This window comes from Geotrypetes seraphini, chromosome 8 (genome assembly GCF_902459505.1).
Source record: "Geotrypetes seraphini chromosome 8, aGeoSer1.1, whole genome shotgun sequence".
Lineage (NCBI taxonomy): Eukaryota > Metazoa > Chordata > Amphibia > Gymnophiona > Dermophiidae > Geotrypetes > Geotrypetes seraphini.
In genome coordinates, this window is record NC_047091.1 from 49,526,728 (window position 1) to 49,549,742 (window position 23,015).

The 23,015-nt window shown below is 47.3% G+C and overlaps 1 protein-coding gene across 1 annotated transcript; it reads left to right on the top strand.

Annotated features, from left to right (window-relative positions):
• The first annotated feature begins 231 nt into the window (after window positions 1–231).
• Window positions 232–23,015, top strand: LOC117366108 (cdc42 effector protein 3-like). Its single transcript, XM_033957234.1, has 2 exons — window positions 232–251; window positions 21,878–23,015. The coding sequence occupies exon 2, from the start codon at window positions 22,071–22,073 to the stop codon at window positions 22,761–22,763; it is 693 nt and encodes a 230-aa protein (XP_033813125.1). The 5' UTR covers window positions 232–251; window positions 21,878–22,070; the 3' UTR covers window positions 22,764–23,015.

Genomic DNA, 23,015 nt, shown 5'->3' on the forward strand with positions numbered 1-23,015 from the left:
CCACTGAGGTAGGGCGCTGAAGTTAAGCCCTCGCTTATGCCGAGCGGAGATTTCGGGCTCGCATAGCTCTGCGTGCGCTGGGTCCAGGCGGCAGTTTCCAGCGAAAGGCAAGTGGTTGATCCTAGATTACTAGACTAGTTTATACGCTAAATATGGTCAGCAGTTATAGGACTGAAGAAGCCTCTCGTGCTAATGTTTTGGGTTTTTTACATTTCTTTTTCTCTGTTTCCTCCTTAGTTTAGGGCGTGTAGGTAAGCCGTCCAGGTGAAGGCTGAATTGGTAGACTCATCTTTTAGGCTCTTATTCAGAGAGGCTTTAGTTTCAGGGGGGGGAAGGGAAGATTATTTTCAGAATGCTCCTCTTCCAGCCTAGATTAAGTTATAGTCTATTTACGATTAGGGAGTGAGACGCAATTAAGACAACTTTAAAAAGCCGGGTTTCCTTTAAATGCAAATCCTGGAGGATGGGGGTGGTTCCTGGTTGCACTTCAAGTATCTCAAGGGTCTAAACGCAGAAAACATTTGTCACTGGGAAGGAAATTCAGGAACCAGGGGTCAGGAGAGGAAACTCCAAGGGGGCTGGGAAAGGGTGGGGTGGATGCGTGAGATGGTCTCGCTAGGGAGGTGGGGGGAGGCGTGGAGGATCCTTAGCGCCGAGGGACGGGAAAGGAAAGCTGGAGCCGGGGGGGGGGGCAGAAGTCATCGACTGCCTTGTCCCCTTGGACCCGCACCCCATCTGTGTCCTATAGTGACCTGGGCCCCGGGGGGGGGCTCATATGTCTATGTGAGAGCTAGACTTTCACCCCTGAAAGAAGTTTCACGTTGGTAGAGCAGAAAATGCCAGATAAAATATTGAGGTAGGAAACCAGATTCCAAGAAAATCACTAACAAATCGCCTCTTCCCTTGCTTCGAACCAAAGCCTCAGACTTAGGAACACGGGGTTGTTTCTTGTTTAGTGACCCCCAGAAATGTTATTGCGCTTTTTTCTCTTCTCCAAGTGAGAGGCTGTGATGGGCAAGTTTATCCCATGGGGAGGGGAGGGACTGAAGGGAATAGCCTGGAGAGAGCTCCTTAGAAAAAAGATTTTTACCATGGTCTCATGTTCCAAGATATTCTTCTATAGGGTTGTTGGAAACATGATCAATACTTTCCCGAAAAGAAAGGGGGGGGGGGGGGGAAATTGATATGTGAATTCTCTTTTTACATGAAAAAAAAAAACAAACCCCACAAAACTCAAGAGGAAAAACGCATCGTGCAAGAATGTTCCCTGACTGGGCCAGGGAGAGGGGGCTGGGTGTGGCCCTGTTAAAGTGCACAGCTGAAGCTTTGTCATTTGTTTGGGAGCATTGTTTAGGAGGAAGGTCCCACCACATCCTTATCCCCTTCTGATTATCTTAGCTCCTGCTCTTTCTTTTTTTAATTAGCTGTTGAACGCGGGGGTGCCCTCCATAAATTCTGTGTTTATTTCATTCCCTTTTGGATAAAACTGGTATTCTGCTTGGATGTTTTAAACTTGGTTTTAGCTCTATGCTCTACTACAGAAATGTATAAGAAGATGGAGTTTCTCTGTTGTGATCTCTCTTTTTCAGGTTCCCTTTTCTGGGCTTAGCAGTTTCTTTTTGGACTTCCAGTTCAACTAGAACCAGAGCTGGGATCTGGTATCTTACCTTTCATTTGCTGTTACATCACATCCCAGTTTATTTTGGTCCAGTCATTGCAGTAATGGTTCTTTGGCTGCTGGCACTGTGGCATCTTTTATTCATGAGCCTCTAGTCCAACCACTAGGTGTCACCATTGCATAGTGACGAGGGTGTTCTCCCACAAGGTGTGAATGGTTTAGGTCAGGGTGTTAACTCTTTCCACTGTGACTGTGAAAATCCTGATACTGTGGTTGTTAGTGGGAAGCACTAATCACTTCATTAATTTTATTCATGTTCCCCTGTGATATTGACTGATTTGCCTAGGCCTTTTCTGCACAGCCTAAAAGCCTCTGGCATTTTTAGCCACTGCATTGTACTGGCTCTTTTTTTTTTATTTCATCCCTTTTTGCAATGTGACTTACCTTTCACATGCCCCTAGGGCAGAGGTTGGCAAGTCTGGTCCTCGAGAGCTGGAGCCAGGTCAGGTTTTCAGGATATCCACAATGAATATGTATGAGATGGATTTGCATGCACTGCCTCCTTGAGATGCAAATCTATCTCATGCATACTTATTGTGCATATCCTGAAAACCTGACCTGGCTCTGGCTCTTGAGGACTGGAATTGCCTATCCCTTCCCCTAGGGGGAGAGTGTTTAACTCCAAGCTGCCCTCTGAGTTTCTTTCCAGATTTTAATAAAGGTAGCAGGGAACTGTCTCTTAAAATTCAGAGCCTTTCCATGACAAGGTGAAGTTACCACTAAAGCAGTGGTTCCCAAACCTGTCCTGGGGGACCCCCAGCCAGTCAGGTTTTCAAGATATCCCTAATGAATATGCATGAGAGAGATTTGCATACCTGTCACTTCCATTATATGCAAATCTCTCATGCATATTCATTAGGGATATCTTGAAAACCTGATTGGCTGGGGGTCTCCCAGGACAGGTTTGGGAACCACTGCACTAAAGGAACAATTTTTCGTCTGTGTGTGTCTGGTGCTTTTCACTGAAGGGACACTCGGCAACCCCTGCAGAGTAGATCTGCTTGTAGCTTCATCAAAAGGTAGATTCAGCTTATCTTTGCCTGTTTTGTTGAGAAATCTAATTATCCTATTCTCTCCACCCCCCCAGAAAGCCCGCATCGCTCCCACAGCTGATAATTTACCTCCTGGGTTTCTTCAGTTCACTGTGATTCTACTTCCTCTCAATTTTAGTAAGCATAAGGGCACGTTACCTTCATATTTCCCATCATGCTGCAGCACTGCAACCTTGGTCTTGGGGTCATGTACCTTTGGCATTGATGGACAGGGGCAAAATTTAGTTTGATTTATATTCAGAGGGTTTTGTTTTCTAGGATCAAACAGTCTTTCTAGAGGTCTAGAATCTTGCTGCCACTTCTGCTGTTGGACAGTCCTGACACCTGCTGGTATGGTTTCAAATCAAACTGCGAAAAAATACATATATCCTTCTCTAAAAGAGAGCTACTGGCACCATGGTATACCGTAGGCAGAATGCTGCCAGATGGGAGGAAATGTGCTAGATTTAAAGTCTGTTTTTCATTGTCATTTATGGGACTTCTGAAGGATATGTGATGCCTAGAGGGGCGTTTTTGAAAGAACGTCCAAGTTGGAATTGAGATGTCCTGCTCCTAATGTCCAAATAAAGGTCTATCTCACAGCCATTTTCAAATTGAAAAAAAATAGGATGTCCTATTGGAAATTGCATGAGAAGGATGTTCTTGTGCTGAAAAACTTCCAAAATATGATCTCGCACACACAAACGGGCACAAAAACATTTGTCTGGTAACATTTGTACAAAAATAGCCATATAAACATCCCTGTAGAGCAGTGGTCTCAAACTCGCGGCCCGGGGACCACATGCGGCCCGCCAGGTACTATTTTGAGGCCCTCAGTATGTTTATCATAATCACAAAAGCAAAATAAAAGTTTCTTGATCCTATGTCTCTAGCTATAAATTACAATATTATTATTAGGACTTAGCCAAAAGGAAAGATTTATAAACTATAAACCTTGTAACCCATTCTGAGCTACTGGGAGGATGGGATAGAAATTGAATTAAATAAAATAAAGAGTTTTACCTCATGCAAAATTGTCATTTCTTTAATAAGACATTAACTATTTTTTCTGAGGCCCTCCAAGTACCTACAAATCCAAAATGTGGCCCTTCAAAGGATTTGAGTTTGAGACCACTGCTGTAGAGGAACAGCCTAATGGTCAGAGCAATAGAGTATAAATGGGATCCAGGCACATATCCTACCTTCCTCTTATATATTGTGAGGCCTCCAGGAATAGATAAAAACCTACTACATACCTAAAGACACATAGAAACATGATGGCAGATAAAGGCCAAATGGCCCATCCAGTCTGTCCATCTGCAGTAACCATTCTCTTCCTCTCTCTGAGATCTCATGTGCCTATCCCAGGTTTTCTTGAATTCAGACCCAGTCTCCATCTCCTCCACCTCTACCAGGAAACTGTTCCATGCATCTGCCTTAGATTACTCCGGAGCCTATCGCCTCTTAACATCATCCTATGCCCTCTCATTCCACCTTCTTTCAAATGAAAAACTCAATTAATGCGCATTTACGCCATGTAGGTATTTAAACGTCTCTATCATATCTCCCTTCTCCCGCCTTTCCTCCAAAGTATGGAGATTGAGATCTTTAAGTCTGTCCCCATATGCTTTATGACGAAGACCATGCACCAATACCCATCACGCTCGCAGATGTCTTTAAAATTTAGGTGCAATAGTTATTTCTATGTTAAGGAGGTCTCCGTATTTGTATATAAATAAGAGTTAAAGTGGGGAGTTACAAAATTCACTACGCTGACCACTAGGCCACTCCTTACTCTTGGTTGCTGCTCTGTTAGAAGGTGACCCATCAAATGCGCGCAGGGCATTAGTGCTCTGACAATTCTTCCCCGACATTTGTGCTCAGGACAAATGTGCACTGCCCCAAGTGCCTTCCTGTTTGCGCTCTGAAGGAGAGGTTTGACTCGCGCTTTTGTTGAGGGTGTGTGTGTGTGTGGGGGGGGGGGAACCCCCCAACTACAACACGTGCTTTCCTCCCAAAGCCTTACTGTTTTCGCTCTGAGAGGGGTGGGGGAAGCCCCCCCCAGTACAATTGCACTCTCCTTCAAGGGGATGTCGACACGCTCTTAATTTGAAGATTGCTGCAAACCCTCCCCCATTACACTTACAATTGTGCCCTGAAAATCCCACTCCCTTCATGCGCGCACTTGTCGATGCATGCATTTGACGGCGCAGATGTACCCTATTAGAAATATCTTTAATACCTAAAGCTGTCATAAAGCCTGGTATCTGCTGTCACCTTTTTTTTTTTTTAATGCTGATTGGGGGGGGGGGGAGTCAACAACCCCTGAGAAAAGGTGGGGTCAGTGATCAGCTGCTCAGTCAGGCTCTTTTTTTGTACCCCGGACAAGACTGAAACAGGTCTAGATAATGGAACAGGAAGAAACATCAAAGACAAAAAAACAAACAAACTTATCACTGGAAGATGACTTAATTTTGGGCCCAAGCTAGTCCTGTCCAGAACATGCCTCCAACGTGCCCCCTTGCTATTAAGACAAACTGCAGTGTAAGACATCCAAATTCTTTGAAAAATGTCCATCTGCCAAAAATGTCCAAATTGCTATCTCAAAATGGCCCAAAAACCCAAAACCAAAAGTCCAACAAATCTGCAGTAAAAGTCAATCAACCAAAGGGAAAAAGAGAACTATAAAGTTGATGTGCAAAGTACAGAAAATTCATTGGAATAAGTAAATAGTGATAATCCAGCTGGTGGTTCTCATAAATGAGAAGTTGGGACCCAACACGGTCCGTGTTTCGAAAAACACTACTTCCTCAGGGGTCCTGATTCTGTAAACTGTGGAGATGTATAAATGTGTGACACTTCTCTTTTAGTCGTTAAAAAGACTTTTTTATTTGTACGTCTGTAGGCAAAGTGTGGTTGTCTGATATGAAATGAAATTCAATATCCACCTTGTAACATACATAACATAACGTTGCGCTTATTAACCGTGTAACTGTAAGTTCAACGCGGTTTACAAAAGATTATAAACAGTTAACATAGTAACATAGTAGATGACGGCAGATAAAGACCCGAATGGTCCATCCAGTCTGCCCAGCCTGATTCAATTTAAAATTTTTTATTTTTTTTTTAATTTTATTTTTTTAAATTTTTCTTCTTAGCTATTTCTGGGCAAGAATCCAAAGCTTTACCCGGTACTGTGCTTGGGTTCCAACTGCCGAAATCTCTGTTAAGACTTACTCCAGCCCATCTACACCCTCCCAGCCATTGAAGCCCTCCCCTGCCCATCCTCCACCAAACGGCCATACACAGACACAGACCGTGCAAGTCTGCCCAGTAACTGGCCTAGTTCAATATTTAATATTATTTTCTGATTCTAAATCTTCTGTGTTCATCCCACGCTTCTTTGAACTCGGTCACAGTTTTACTCTCCACCACCTCTCTCGGGAGCGCATTCCAGGTATCCACTACCCTCTCCGTAAAGTAGAATTTCCTAACATTGCCCCTGAATCTGCCACCCCTCAACCTCAAATTATGTCCTCTGGTTTTACCATTTTCCTTTCTCTGGAAAAGATTTTATTCTACGTTAATACCCTTCAAGTATTTGAATGTCTGAATCATATTTCCCCTGTCTCTCCTTTCCTCTAGGGTATACATATTCAGGGCTTCCAGTCTCTCCTCATACGTCTTCTGGCGCAAGCATCCTATCATTTTCGTCGCCCTCCTCTGGACCGCCTCAAGTCTTCTTACGTCTTTAGCCAGATACGGTCTCCAAAACTGAACACAATACTCCAAGTGGGGCCTCACCAATGACCTGTACAGGGGCATCAAAACCTTCTTCCTTCTATTGACTACGCCTCTCTTTATACAGCCCATATAACATAGTCTAGAAGATAGGAATAAGTTAATTAACCAAACACTTTGAAAAGAGATAAGTCTTCAACTGTGTTCTGAAATGTATATAAGAGTAAATAAGAACATAAGAATAGCCTTACTGGGTCAGACCAATGGTTCATCAAGCCCAGTAGCTCGTTCTCACGGTGGCCAATCCAGATCACTAGTACTTGGCCAAAACCCAAGGTGTAGCAATATTCTATGCCACCAATAAAGGACTATGGACTTTTCCTCCAAGAACTTGTGCAAACATTTCTTAAAATTAGCTACGCTATCCGTTCTTACCACATCCTCTGGCAACGCGTTCCAGAGCTTAACTATTCTCTGAGTGAAAAAAATTTCCTCCTATTGGTTTTAAGAGTATTTCCCTGTAACTTCGAGTGTCCCCTAGTCTTTGTAATTTTTGATGGAGTGAAAATTCGATCCACTTGTACCCATTCTACTCCACTCAGGATTTTGTAGACTTCAATCATATCTCCCCTCAGCCATCTCGTTTCCAAGCTGAAGAGCCCTAACCATTTTAGTCTTTCCTCATCCGAGAGGAGTTCCATCCCCTTTTTCCCTTGGTCGCTCTTCTTTGAACCTTTTCTAGCGCTACTATATCTTTTTTTATAAATATTTAAATATACAAAAAGCTAATTTCAAAATAACTTAATCCATTTATTATTATACATCAAAGCCTAATTTTATAACTTATCATTTACATCATATCCCACCATACATTCATTTTGAAATTATATTTTTGTATATTTAGATATTTATTGAAGCTAATGAGATGTATTGAAAAGTCCCAAAAGGATAGTAACTACAGTGGTGCCTCACACAACGGACGCCTCGCACAGCGCACGCTGCGCACAACGAACTTTATGTCTTGATTCGTACAACGAACTTCGTTTCACACAACGAAGTCGCCCGAGCTGCATCCTTCCGCGCAGGCACTGCGCTTAACTGCCCTCTCTCCGCCTGGCTCCCTCTTGCTCCCCCGACTCCCCGACACGATCGGGGCAAAAAGGAGCCCAAGCCCTCTTGCCCCGCCGATTCCCCAACTCCCCGACAATATCGGGCCAGGAGGGAGCCCAAGTCCTCCTGGCCACGGCGACCCCCTAACCCCACCCTGCACTACATTACGGGCAGGAGGGATCCCAGGCCCTCCTGCCCTCGACGCAAACCCCCCCTCCCCCCAACGACCGCCCCCCCCAAGAACCTCCGACCGCCCCCCCAGCCGACCCGCGACCCCCCTGGCCGACCCCCACGACACCCCCAACCCCCTTCCCCGTACCTTTCTGTAGTTGGCCGGACAGACGGGAGCCAAACCCGCCTGTCCGGCAGGCAGCCAACGACGGAATGAGGCCGGATTGGCCCATCCGTCCCAAAGCTCCGCCTACTGGTGGGGCCTAAGGCGCCTGGGCCAATCAGAATAGGCCCGGGAGCCTTAGGTCCCTCCTGGGGGCGGGGCCTGAGGCACATGGGCCCAACCCGACCATGTGCCTCAGGCCCTGCCCCCAGGAGGGACCTAAGGCTCCCGGGCCTATTCTGATTGGCCCAGGCGCCTTAGGCCCCACCAGTAGGCGGAGCTTTGGGACGGATGGGCCAAACCGGCCTCATTCCGTCGTTGGCTGCCTGCCGGACAGGCGGGTTTGGCTCCCGTCTGTCCGGCCAACTACAGAAAGGTACGGGGAAGGGGGTTGGGGGTGTCGTGGGGGTCGGCCAGGGGGGTCGCGGGTCGGCTGGGGGGGCGGTCGGAGGTTCTTGGGGGGGGCGGTCGTTGGGGGGAGGGGGGGTTTGCGTCGAGGGCAGGAGGGCCTGGGATCCCTCCTGCCCGTAATGTAGTGCAGGGTGGGGTTAGGGGGTCGCCGTGGCCAGGAGGACTTGGGCTCCCTCCTGGCCCGATATTGTCGGGGAGTTGGGGAATCGGCGGGGCAAGAGGGCTTGGGCTCCCTTTTGCCCCGATCGTGTCGGGGAGTCGGGGGGGCAAGAGGGCTTGAGCTCCCTCTTGCCCCGATCGTGTCGGGGAGTCGGGGGGGCAAGAGGGCTTGAGCTCCCTCTTGCCCCGATCGTGTCGGGGGTGCCAGGGACCACACGGAGTCACCCACCGTACCACCCGATTCGGGTAAGCGCAGGTATCGGTGGGTGGCTTATTTGCGGGGGGGTGCCTTATTTTACATTTTTTTCTAAAAAGGGGGGGCTGTCTTATTTGATGGCCCTGCCTTATCATCGGGGAAACACGGTAGAAAAAAAAAAAAAAATGAACAGTTAAGTCCCAGTTTTTGCCGCTGAGACTCTGCCCTCTCTCACTGTAAAATTAGACTCTACTTAGTCTGTCTTTAAATTTAAAAAATGTGTGTTGTTTTAAAAAACAATTATGTTTTTAGATGTATCTAAATAAAAATAATAACCAAAAATTTATCTTTTTTTATGTCATCTTAGCATATTTTATGCTACAGAACGAATTATTTTTTTTAACATGTATTGTTATGGGAAAACGCGTTTCACATAACGAACTTTTCGCATAACAAACTTGCTCCTGGAACGAATTAAGTTCGTTGTGTGAGGCACCACTGTATATCTTTCTTGAGATAAGGAGACCAGAATTGAACGCAATACTCCAAATGAGGTTGCACCATGGAGCGATACAGGGACATTATGACATTCTTAGTCTTGTTAACCATCCCTTTTTTAAATAATTCCCAGCATCCTGTTTGTTTTTTTAACCACCGCTGCACATTGGGCTTGAGGTTTCATCATATTGAGTACCCTAGTCTGTTACACTTGTCAAAGCATCTTTCAACAGTGTGCCCTATAGGAAGGGGACCTGAGTGTCTGGAAAGAGTGCAGCTGGTTAAGTTGATTGGACTGTAAATGGAAATCACTAAAATTTGCCCCAGGTACAAAATAAGTACCTGTATATAATATGTAAACCGCTTCGATCGTTACCCTAGAAAGACAGAATATCGGTTCATAGACAACGGCGCGAAAGACAAAAGCGCGCGCCGACAATTGAGCGCAGCGTGGAAGTGCGTGCCGCACAAAATTACAGTTTTTAGGGGCTCCGACGGGGGGTTTTGTTGGGGAACCCCCCCAGTTTACTTAATAGACATCGCGCCGGCGTTATGGGGGGTTGTAACCCTCCACATTTTACTGTAAACTGAACTTTTTCCCTAAAAACAGGGAAAAAGTTAAGTTTTCAGTAAAATGTGGGGGGTTACAACCCCCCACAGCGCGGTGCAATGTCTATTAAGTAAAGTGGGGGGGTTCCCTCCCCCGTGCGCGCCTCCGCGCTGCGCTCAATTGTCTGGGCGCGCCTTTGTCCCGGCGTGCTTTTGACCTGACGCCCAGAATATCGAATCCCATCCCCCATTCCCTTTTCTCGTCGTGAAAGAAATGACGTTTCGTTTTGATTTAATGAACTGTGTGCTGCGTTTGCATTCCTTCCTTATCCAGTTTTGTTTCTCTTCCTGGCTCCCACTTTTTACAGCCCGTAAAATCTGGCCAGGGCTGTGGGGAGAGATCCCATGACTATAGTGGAGCTTTATGTCCACTGTCCATAAGGAAATGTTTATTCTGTGAGGAAATTCTCTGAAGCAATTCTCTGAAGCATCTTTCATAGAACTGGAAAGCAGGTTTGGCGAAGGAGAGATTTCTTTTGACTGCAGATATTAGAGGCTCTGGGAAGGGCACTCTTGTCTCATCTGAGCTTTTATCCCTATTGCCCAGCGAACAAGCCCACTATCTGTGCAGTAAACCAGTGATTCCCAACCCTGTCCTGGAGGAACACCAAGCCAATCGGGTTTTCAGGCTAGCCCTAATGAATATGCATGAGAGAGATTTGCATATGATGGAAGTGATAGGCATGCAAATTTGCTTCATGCATATTCATTAGGGCTAGCCTGAAAACCCAATTGGCCTGGTGTTCCTCCAGGACAGGGTTGGGAACCACTGCAGTAAACTATTCTCAGTCAAATGGCCATAACCTGAGACAAGCAGTCCTGGTAAGATAACTGAAGACTAGATGTGGCTTTATGCATATTTATTCATTAATTCAATTTTCTATACAGTTCTCCCAGGGCAGGGGTAGGCAATTCCAGTCCTCAAGAGCCAGAGCCAGGTCAGGTTTTCAGGATATCCATAATAAATTGCATGAGATAGATTTGCATCTCAAGGAGGCAGTTCATGCAAATCCATCTCATACATATTCATTGTAGATATCCTGAAAACCTGACCTGGCTCCGGCTCTCGAGGACCGGAATTGTCTACCCCTGTTCCAGGGGAACTCAGTACGATTTACATAAATTTATTCAGGTATTTGAGTATTATCCCAGGACAAGCAGGCAGGTATTCTCACTAGTGGGTGATGTCATCAGACAGAGCCCCGGTACGGACGTCTCACAAGCACGTGTTGCTTGTAGAAACTTAAAGTTTCTAGATGCCCGCACCGCGCATGCGCCGGTGCCTTCCTACCCGGAGATCCGGGCGTGTCTCCTCAGTTCTTTCTTTTCCGCGGAGCTGAGAAGTTCAACTTCTTCATGCGCTAGCTGAATTCAGTTAAATTTGCCTTCCTTGTCCGCGTTTTCGTTTTCTTTTAATTACAGTTAACAGTACTTTTCTTTTTCAAAAAAAAAAAAAAAAAAAGAAGATTATTTCCTCCGGCAGGTCGAACGGGCCGGCCACGTGGCTCAGGCCCACTGGCTTCGACCTAGCGGCGGAGATTTTCCGGCCTATGTCCCGGCCAATCACCGGGTTTAAAAAGTGCAGCAAGTGCCAACGCGCGATTTCACTCACGGACCCTCACCGGCGCTGTTTGCAGTGTTTGGGCCCCGACCACATCCCGAAATCGTGCGGGCCTTGCTCTACCCTTACGGCACGCTCTTTCAAGCGGCGTTGCCTATTGTGGGAATCGATGTTCAAGATGGACGCAGCTAAGGATCCCTCAGCCTCCACTTCATCTGATACCTCCCCGGTTCGGGCGAAACCGGCATCGACCACTCCTGCATCGAGTGTGGTGAAACCGGCATCGCTCACCCCGACACCATCCACGAGCTCGACGTCGGTGCCTGCCCCGGTCTCCTCTGTTCAGGTACCTCTTCCTTCCACAGTGCCACCAATGGTCATCAAAGTGCCGAAAGCTACTAAGCAGAAGCACTCGGCCTCGAAGGAGCGCGATGTCCGTGCAGGAGGACCCCCTTTCGGTGCGGATCCCTCCTTATCGGCTTCGCTACGGTCCGCGCTGGAAGCTCAATTCGTTGAGCTCATGCAGACCATCGGACCCGGGCTCATCGCTGCCATACAGGGTGACCTCCCGGTACCGGTCCAAAGGGGCGGTCCGCCCCCTCCCCCTCCCCCACACCGTTCGACCTCGACAACCGACGAGGACGAACGGGGGAGGGCGGCGATGCCCACGCGGCAAACCTCGATTACCGATATGCCGCCATTAGAACCCATTACGCCTCCGCGCCAACATGGGACCAGACCTCCGATCGATACTCGAAGCCCTGGGCATAGTCAGGAAGAGTTCTTCCGTACTCCTTACCAGACTTGGGTAGCATCGCAAGAACCCGCATCGCAAACCCAGTTGCGATCCACCGCTTCCAGCCCTATCCACTTGGGGGCCTCGGGAGACCATGCGATGCACAGACGATCCCGATCCCCGTCCCGCCACCGAGACGGGCACCGATCGAGACACTCATCCTGGCACTCCTCACGCCATTCGGAGGTGTCACCGCAGAAAAAACTGCAACGTAGGGGATACTCCTCATCAGAGGTGTCCCCCCCGAGGGGCCCGGAGTACGAGGAGACACTGGCGCCCGATTCTCCTTGTCACTCCCCGATGTCCACGGACCTGGAGGCCTCCTCCTCCTCCAGCCCGTCCCACAGACCGACGCTGGCGGAACAATTGTCCTTCTCATCATTCCTCCGACAAATGGCGGAGGACCTGGATGTGACCCTTGACACGGGCTCCCGATACTCCAAAGAGTATCTGGACACCATGCATTTACCTAACCCTCCAACGGAGTCGCTTCGGCTCCCCTTGCATAAATTACTGGACCAGACCTTCATGCAGTGCTTCGAAACGCCGTATTCCATACCGGCGATCCCCAGCAAACTCGATGCTCGATACCGCATCGTGCACCATAAAGGGTTCGAGGGCCCTCAACTCTCCCACCAATCCCTACTGGTCGAGTCCTCCCTTAAACGCTCTCATCCCTCCCAGGTCTACGCCTCTGTACCGCCGGGCCGAGAGGGGAGAACGATGGACAAATTTGGTAGAAAATTCTACCAAAACTCCATGATGGCGTCACGGGTGCTAAACTACAACTTCTTTTTCTCTTCCTATCTGGAGTTCTTCTTGCCGGTGCTCCGCAAGTTCACTCCGTTCATAGACAACCAAGCTCGATTCGAGTTCGAGGAAGTGGTAGCCTCCCTCTCCCAATTACGTCTCCAGCTGATGCAATCCTCCTTCGATGCATTCGAACTCTCGGCACGCGCCGCCGCAAGCGCGGTAGCTATGCGTCGCCTGGCATGGCTCCGTACTATCGATATGGATCCCAACCTACAGGACAGACTCGCCAACGTACCGTGTGCTGGAGCTGACCTGTTCGATGAGTCTATCGAAACTGTTACCAAGAAGCTGTCGGATCATGAAAAATCCTTTCAATCCATCCTGCGGCCCAAACCCAAACCTCAACAGTCTCGACCTTCCAGGCCACCCCTGATTTACCAGCGGCGTTACATGCCCAGACAAACGCCTGCTGCGAGACAGCCTGCGAAGAGACAACCTCCCCAGAAGTCTCAGCAAAAACCTCAGCCACCGGCGGTACCTAAGGCTCCCCAGCCCTTTTGACGCCCCCCCCGGGAGCATAACCTCGGCCTCTCCCATAGGGGGCCGCCTCCATCTTTTTTACCATCGATGGGAGGCCATAACCACGGACCTATGGGTCCTCACCATCATAAGAGAAGGATACTCTCTTCAATTCCACCGGGTCCCCCCGGACCATCCTCCAAGAGAGTATCCTTCAAGCTCGACGCAGACCGCCCTGCTTCTTCAGGAAGTCCAAACCTTACTTCAGCTTCGGGCTGTCGAGCCGGTCCCGTCAGACCAATTGAACCGAGGGTTTTACTCCCGGTACTTCCTCGTCCCGAAGAAAACGGGCGACCTGCGACCCATTTTAGACCTTCGAGCCCTCAACAAGTCCCTGGTCAAAGAGAAGTTTCGCATGTTGACTTTGGCTTCTCTAAACCCCCTCCTCGAGCAGAACGACTGGTTATGCTCCCTGGATCTCAAGGAGGCCTACACTCACATCCCCATTCACCCGGCCTCCCGAAAGTTCCTCAGATTTCGGGTGGGAAATCTGCACCTACAGTATCGAGTGCTACCATTCGGCCTATCTTCGTCCCCCAGAGTCTTCACAAAGTGCCTGGTGGTAGTGGCCGCGGCACTCCGGGACAGGGGTCTACAGGTATTCCCATACCTCGACGACTGGCTCATCAAGGCCCCGTCAGCCCCAGAGGTCACTTCGGCGGCCTTGGCTACAACCTACTTCCTCCAGAATTTGGGCTTCGAGATCAACTTCTCCAAGTCTCATCTACAACCCACCCAGTCCCTCCCCTTCATCGGAGCGGTCCTGGACACCACCCGACTCCGAGCATTCCTGCCTCGGCAACGCATGGAGTCTCTTCTTCATCTCAGCCAATCGGTGTCTACTCGCCAAACCCTACCGGCGAGACAACTGATGGTGCTCCTGGGCCATATGGCCTCCACAGTACATGTGACACCCTTTGCCAGACTCCACCTCAGGATCCCCCAGTGGACCCTGGCATCACAGTGGAATCAATCGTCCGATCCACTATCCAAACGCATCTTAGTCACACCTGCTCTTCGGCAGTCTCTACTTTGGTGGATGACCTCTTCGAATCTATCCAGAGGTTTGCTGATGCACTCTCCCCCCCATCAGAAAGTTCTCACAACCGATTCGTCGAACTACGCATGGGGGGCCCACCTGGAGGGTCTCCGCACCCAAGGATTCTGGACCAGTGCGGAAAGACTACACCAAATCAATCTACTGGAACTCAGAGCCATCTTCAATGCGCTCCAAGCTTTCCAACACCTACTCCACGACATGGTAATCCTCATTCGCACAGACAATCAGGCCGCCATGTATTATATCAACAAGCAAGGAGGCACGGGCTCGGCCCTCCTTTGCCAGGAAGCTCTACGAGTCTGGGACTGGGCGGTGCGCCACAACACCCTACTCAGAGCAGTATACATCCAGGGGGAGAACAACGTCTTAGCAGACAAACTAAGCCGTCTGCTACAACCGCACGAATGGACTCTCCATTCCAGCCCCCTTCACCAAATTTTCACGCAATGGGGGACGCCCCAGATAGACCTCTTTGCGGCTCCCCACAATGCCAAACTGCCTCAGTTTTGCTCCAGGATCTACACTCCTCATCGCCTCAAGGCAGATGCTTTTCTACTGAACTGGGGGAAACTATTCCTATATGCGTTCCCACCATTCCCGCTGATCCAGAAGACTCTGGTCAAGCTGAAACTCGAACGGGCCACCATGATTCTAATAGCTCCTCGGTGGCCCAGACAACCTTGGTTCTCCCTCCTACTTCAACTCAGCAGCAGGGAACCAGTACCACTTCCAGTGTTTCCTTCACTGCTTACTCAACATCAAGGATCACTACTTCATCCCAACCTGCAGGCTCTCCACCTGACAGCTTGGTTCCTCTCAACGTAACCCCTCACCAATTCTCACAAGAAGTGAGGGAGGTCTTGGAAGCTTCCAGGAAGCCCGCCACTCGACAATGCTACTCCCAAAAATGGACCAGATTCTCCTCATGGTGTGTTTCTAAGTCAACGGAACCTCAGCGAGCTTCCTTATCCTCCATGCTGGACTATCTCCTACACCTATCTCAATCTGGGCTCAAGTCCACTTCCATACGAGTCCACCTGAGCGCTATTGCGGCGTTCCACCAGCCCCTACAAGGGAAACCCCTCTCGGCCCATCCGGTGGTCGCCAGATTTATGAAAGGACTCTTCCATGTTAACCCTCCTCTCAAACCACCCCCAGTAGTTTGGGACCTCAATGTAGTCCTTTCCCACCTCATGAAGCCCCCGTTTGAACCACTCAACAGGGCCCCTCTGAAGTATCTCACCTGGAAAGTGCTTTTCCTTGTAGCCCTTACGTCCGCTCGCAGAGTCAGCGAACTCCAGGCGTTGATGGCGGACCCACCTTTCACAGTATTCCACCATGACAAGGTGGTCCTCCGCACTCACCCGAAATTCCTGCCTAAGGTGGTCTCCGAATTTCATCTCAACCAATCCATTGTACTTCCAGTATTCTTCCCTAAGCCTCATTCTCACCACGGAGAATCGGCCCTTCACACTCTAGACTGCAAACGTGCCTTGGCTTTCTACCTGGATCGCACCAAGCCACACAGAACCACTCCTCAACTTTTTGTCTCCTTCGACCCTAACAAGTTGGGAAGACCCGTATCAAAGCGCACCATCTCCAATTGGATGGCGGCTTGTATCTCTTCCTGCTATGCCCAGGCTGGATTATCACTTCCTTGTAAGGTCACAGCCCATAAGGTCAGAGCAATGGCAGCCTCAGTAGCATTCCTCAGATCAACACCAATCGAGGAAATTTGCAAGGCTGCCACCTGGTCCTCGGTTCACACATTCACCTCACATTATTGTCTGGATACCCTCTCCAGACGGGAATGGACAGTTTGGCCAAACAGTATTGAAAAATTTATTCTCTTAAGTCGCCAACTCCCCCTCCATCCCACTGAGGTTAGCTTGGAGGTCACCCACTAGTGAGAATACCTGCCTGCTTGTCCTGGGATAAAGCAATGTTACTTACCGTAACAGTTGTTATCCAGGGACAGCAGGCAGCTATTCTCACGTCCCACCCACCTCCCCTGGGTTGGCTTCTCAGGCTAGCTACCTGAACTGAGGAGACACGCCCGGATCTCCGGGTAGGAAGGCACCGGCGCATGCGCGGTGCGGGCATCTAGAAACTTTAAGTTTCTACAAGCAACACGTGCTTGTGAGACGTCCGTACCGGGGCTCTGTCTGATGACATCACCCACTAGTGAGAATAGCTGCCTGCTGTCCCTGGATAACAACTGTTACGGTAAGTAACATTGCTTTTTTTCCTGTCTGTCCTGGTGGGCTCTCAGTCTATAACCCAATCATTCTGTCTTTTGAACAACGGACGCCGTCAAAGTCCTACTTTGACGTTGCTGCTATTTTGCACTGATCTTTATAAAATTTAAAAAGTAAAAAACACTTTAAGAAAATTGAAAAATCAATTTATTTAAAACCACAAATAGAATTATTATTATTATTATTATGGTCTAATTGAGGGGGGGGGGTTTGTGGGTTTTTTTTTTTTTTAGGTCTATGAAAGACATTGGAACCCCAGTTTATGCAGACTCATTTTATCCCTTGAGATTGTTTGTGGGGTTACCAAGACCTTTTTCCTCTCAAAAGAAAAGTATTAGTCTTTGACTGTTTCAGGAGATCATATTCTAAGCTAGTTATATGTTATAAGCGAGTTGTATGTTATAATTATTTCTCTTTATCCTATGCTACATCGAGTTATAGGGCTCATAATCTATCTAATGTATCTGGAGCAATGGGGGAGATTAAGTGACTTGCCCAGGGTCACAAGGAGCAGTGTGGATTTGAACCCACAACCTCAGGGAGCTGAGGCTGTAGCTTTAACCACTGTGCATAGATGAGATTTTTATAGTCTACTAACTTTAAAAAGCTCTTCCCAGCCTGGACAGAGCTGAGTGGATTCAAACTTGTTTGTAAAATAAACATTGTCTCTGGGTTGGCTCCCCAGTGGCATTGCCACATGCTGCTGTGTGGAAGGACCTGGGTTCAATTTCTGGTTCAGGTCAGCCAGGCTGAGGATTCTACAGAGGCAGTGTCCACTACCTTGGAAGGGGAGCGAGCCCACTCAGAGCAATAGAGCCCTTGAAGGCATCCTGGTACGTGGCCCACGACTGACAACTTGCTGCAGTAACTGGGCTTAGTGACTTTTGAAGGGAATAAGTTTCAAGTTTATTAAAATATTTGTTTGACCGTTTAATCTAATTTCTAAGCAGTTAACATAATAGAATTACATAAAAACAAGTTAAACAATTACTTTGAAACGTATATTAAAACAGGAAAAACAAGTGACTTGCACAGACATACGACAACAAAGGGACGGATGGGGAACAACTACAATTGATATAGGATAGGCAAAACATAAATGGCTAAAACAATAGGTTAGGTAAAAAATTATTAATAAAAATTAAGATTTAATTATAAACTTGGCCCTTAAAAGGGCATTTTAACCAAAAGCGTCTCGGAATAAAAATGTCTTTAATCCTGTTTTAAATTGTTTTATATCTGATTCGTTACGAAGATATATAGGCAATAAATTCCAGAGAGAGGAGCAGTAACAGCAAAATTGTTGGTGCGTAAAGTATTAATTGATTTTAAAGAAGGTATAACTAAAAGATTTTGAGAAGTTGAGCGGAGGGATTTTGACGTAACATACGGGATTAAAAGGCTATTAATAAAATCAGGTTGGTTATTCAGTCTGGTTGTAAATGTTAAAAGTGAAATTTTATAGTTAATCCTATGTTCGATTGGCAACCAATGGGCGTTGATTAGGAGAGGGGAGACGTGATCATATTTCTTTGCCCCGCTAATGATTTTAATAGCGGTATTTTGGACGATCTGTAGTCGTCTGATCTCCTTTTTTGTAATGCCCTTATAAAGGGCATTACAGTAATCTAAACAGGAAATTACCAATGAGTGAATTAAAGTTTTCAGTGCGGCAGGTTCCAGTAACTTAGAAAGAGAACGAATCAAAATCCATGAGTAGCACGAGAATCCCAGCGCCAGCTGTGACCAAGCTGGATGTTCAAAGAAGCAGGGTAGTTAAGTTCTGTGCTCTGGAGGGAGATAAAAATGAATTGTTCCATCTTGCTGCCCAACTGGTATCTCCTTTTGATAGATGCTTAAGTTTGTACATTTAAAAAAGGTTGCTGCTCTTTAAGCATGCGCAGACCATCTACAGATGGTCTGCGCATGCGTCGGGATCGCTATTCAGTGACATTCACTAACGCCAAGGATCGGGTGCGATCTGATCCGTGGCCGGGGGGGCTGATTCACAAATCGCCCTCATACAAATGAGGGCGATCAGAATCACGCCCCCAACCGCGACTGCTCGGGTCACTGAATAGTGATCCCGATGCATGCGCAGACCATATGCACATGCTTAAAGAGCAGCAACCTTTTTTATTTTTATTACTTAACTTTTTATGGCGAGCCCATGGTTTTAACCCGCTTTAAACAAGCGGGTTAAAACCATGGACTCGCACTGCGGGGGAAGGCTGGGGCAGAAGCAGGACAGCGCTGTGCTCTGAACCCTGGCTTTTAAAACTTTACTTTTTTTAATAATAATAACAACAGTTTATACCGCAGTACCGTGAAGTTCTATGCGGTTTACAAAAGATTCAAAGAAGGATACAAATTGATTGAACTTAAAAGAGGTGAAAGATGGTGGTTAATAGGTCAAGAGAACCGTTATTGAGGAGGAGGAGATGTACGGGTCAGCTGTCTAGATACTTCAGGAACAGATGTGTTTTTAGGCACTTCCAGAATTCCTCATAAGTAATGGATGAAAGCAATTGTTCTAGATCTTTACCCCATAATGCTGCTTGATGTGAGAGAAGGTGATCATGGTGTTTTTTCAGTTTACATCCTCTAACTGGGGGGGACACGAAGTTCGAATGTGAGCTTCTCTTGTGTCTGTTGGCTGAGAAGGAGAAAAGGTCAGTTATGTATTTAGGGGCTAGTCCGTACAGTACTTTAAAGCAGAGGCAGGTGAACTTGAAACTTTACGCGTGCTTCCATCGGTAGCCAGTGCAACTGTCGGTAGTAAGGTGTCAACGTGATCAAATTTCTTTAGCCCAAAGATTAGTCTGACCGCTGCATTTTGCATCAATTGTAAACGTTGCATATTCTTTTGGGAAATTACTAAATAAGCGATGTTACAGTAATCAAGTTGACTTAGTACGAGGGATTGTACCAGGATTCTGAATGCTGACGGCATCCAGAGTCGAGGAGGCAGTGAGCAGGAGATCGGGGCAGAGAGCAGGGCAGTCAGAAAGGACCTGAGCGACTTGTTCTCAGCAGTTGCTTATTTTTGGATCGGTCAGCCCAGTCGGTGTCCCTCTTTTAGTGAATCACTGCCTGCCTATATTTGAATGCCGTTATCCTCATTTGCATGTGTGGATCAGAGGATGATCAGGACAGAGGTTAGTGACTTGGATCATTGGGAAATTGGGTCGCAAAGGGGTCGCTAAGTGGTTGGAACTTGATTGTTGGGCTTAGTGAATCTAGCCCATAGTTGGTTGCCAGATTAATCTGTCTCTACCTCTGAACCCTTTGTGTTATCACTGTCCTCTAAATCTGTCCCATTGCCATGGTGACCTCCATTATTTCTGGTATACTGTTCCTGATGTTATCAACTTCCTTTTTGGTTCTTATAGGCTCCATATTGAACTGAACACCTTGCCCCTTCCACCCCCCCCCCCCCCCCCCTCAGCTGCAAAGTGTTGTAATTCAAGCAGCCACAAAATCTACTGAGGTAGTGGTGGTTGTCTGAAATATCTGGCCACTCTGTACCTTTTCATAGGGTGACTATTGTTACTAATTATTTCTAGAAGGGAATGGGGACTTGTATACTGCCTTTTTTTTTTTTAAACTTTGACATTTCAAAGCTGGCATTCAAAGTGGTGGGCACTGGAGGATTAAGTGACTTGCCCAGGGTCACAAGGTGCAGCACTGGGATTTGATCTCACAACCTCTGGGTGCAGAGGCAGCAGCTCTACCAGTGAATCACATCTTCCACTACAAGACATACAGTGCTAGACACACATATGTAATTGTAACACCAGCTGCTCTATGCCATCTCTTTGGAAGCCTGAGAGCTGTACCAACTCGCCACTTCATGGGGGGTTCTTGATTGCCTCATTTTCTTCACTTATCTTGAAGATGCTCCTGAAGCCTAAGACCCTAATCTGAGGTTAATGACACTCTCCGTTCATCAGTACCAGATCCAATATGGGCTTTTCCTCCAGGCAAGATGAAGAGCTCACTGCAACCTCCCCCCCCCCCCACCCACACACATCATCCAGGCTGACACATTTCCTAGTAGATGCTGCAGAAGTGAAGCTACTAGATGTAGACTGGACTCTCCTACAAGCAGAATCTCTCCTGGTTGGTCAACTTTTTATGTTAAGGTGAACAGGACGCCACACAAGGATCGATATCAGGAGCCCTGGCTGTTCCTAGTTCACTTGCATAGTCTGAAACTTTCTGGCTTAAATCTGCCCCGATTGATGCAAAACAGAAGCACCACATAATGGCAGGTTGTGTTAGTGGGGGACCCTGCCTGTATTTTCCTTTAGTTATCTAATTTTGGGTTTCTTGGGGGGGGGGGTATTTTTTTCCCCCTTGTATCTTGTGTGAACCTTTTTTATTTTTATTGAAGTTCCATCTCTTGAATGTGAGTTGTGATTTCTATATATTTGTAAACTATTCTGACTTGCTAGGTGCTACATTAACCCCCCCCCCCTTTTTTTTTTTTTTTTAGAAAACCGCGATAGCGTTTTTTAGCGCAGTTCGGAGCACTGAATTTTCTGCGCTGCTCACAACGCTCATAGCATTCCTATGAGGATTGGTTGGGAGCAGTGCAGAGCATTCAGCATGCTGGCCTATGCTAAAAACCGCTATCGTGGTTTTTGTAAAAACAGGGGTGGGGGAGAGAGGGGGTTTTAAGTTTTCTAATAAACATAAAATTGAAATTTTTTTTAAATAACCAAATATATGGGTTTTTAAAATCATATTTTGGTGTACTTCAGGTTTAATTACCTGTCTCATCAGAGAAGAGAACCATTTAGGGAATCCAGGCTTCGCGCTTTGATTTAGCATTGCCATTGAAACTTGAAACTCATTACCAAGAGGTCTTGTTTCAGTTTTCAAGTAGTTCACACTTCTGTGTCGGGGCACTGGTATAAACTGTGTGCATCCAAAAGCTGAAGGAGTTAGGAATTCACACAATCCTCTTGGGCCTAATCGGAATCTCAGAGTAATGGAATTAGGTTGGAAACACTTCTCCCAAAATGTCTCTGAAAGTGTGATTTACTCAAGACCCTTTCGTATCATGTACCTACTTTTACCTTTTTCCTCTCATTGCAGGAGGAAGAAAACTTTAAGCTGTGATTTATAAACAGAAGCAACTGGGAGCATACTGGAAACTTATTTCCATTGCATCATCACATTTAAGCTTGTACTGTACATCGGTTCTTGCAAGACACAGAGTTTTGGAAAGAGTCTTCTGATTCTACCATTCTTTGAAGAGCCACGAGATTTGGAATAATTTGCCTCCAACATGCCAGCTAAAACCCCCATCTACTTAAAAACCTCCACTCCCAAAAGGGGTAAAAAGGTCAAGCTTCGAGATGTGCTGTCTGGTGATATGATCAGCCCACCTCTGGGGGACTTCCGTCACAGTGCCCACATTGGCCTGGATGGAGAGGGAGATATGTTTGGTGAACTCTCCTTCTTACAGGGGAAGTATGATTTGCTTCCAGGCTATTCCCAGAGACTGGCTTTCCAGAGCGCTGATGGGAGCCTGAATGCAGAGCTCAGTCCAGGGGCGTACTGTGGGTTCCTCAAGAGTGCAGTATCGCTCCCCGTCTTCAGTGGCATCCCCAGTCAGGATCAGGCTCCTCCCAAGCCTCCCAGGTTACACCTGGAGGAAGACACCACTCGGCGGTCCATGTTTGTTACGTTCCATAGTCAGGAAGACATTTCATTCTCGTCCAACCTTCACTATGAACCTGTAACTACCTCTCTGTCCTTTGCTGCTTCCTCAGAAACTTCTCTCTTAGGCAGCAAGACTCCTGACCATAAGGAAAGACTGACCGTCTCCTCCCATGCAGGTCCCGTAAACCAGGATGGCAACATACCACCCCTAGAGTCTGCGCTAGCCCTATCAGGATCCCTAATTGGCCTTGATCTAGATCTGGGGCCTTCAATTCTGGATGACGTGCTCAGGATTATGGATGGATACAAGGCTTGACGTTCCCCCAAAGAATTTTGGAGCATGATGCTTAGAACATTGTTCACTATTTATGAAGGATTATTTTTTTTAATAAGCTCAAATGGTCCATTGAGTGGTCATCCCTAAATCAACACTAACAGTTTGAGACACGACTTGGAAGATGCTATAGACCTTTAAGAGTTACTAGAACATTTCTTGTCCCCTCTTTCATTAAAAGTTCAAATCGTTAATGTTATGTCTCTGACTGTAAAATGAAGGCATTGAAAAACA

What these genes read in the sequence shown, in the direction of transcription:
- LOC117366108 (XM_033957234.1), top strand. Translation starts at nt 22,071, where the DNA reads ATGCCAGCTAAAACCCCCATCTACTTAAAAACCTCCACTCCCAAAAGG.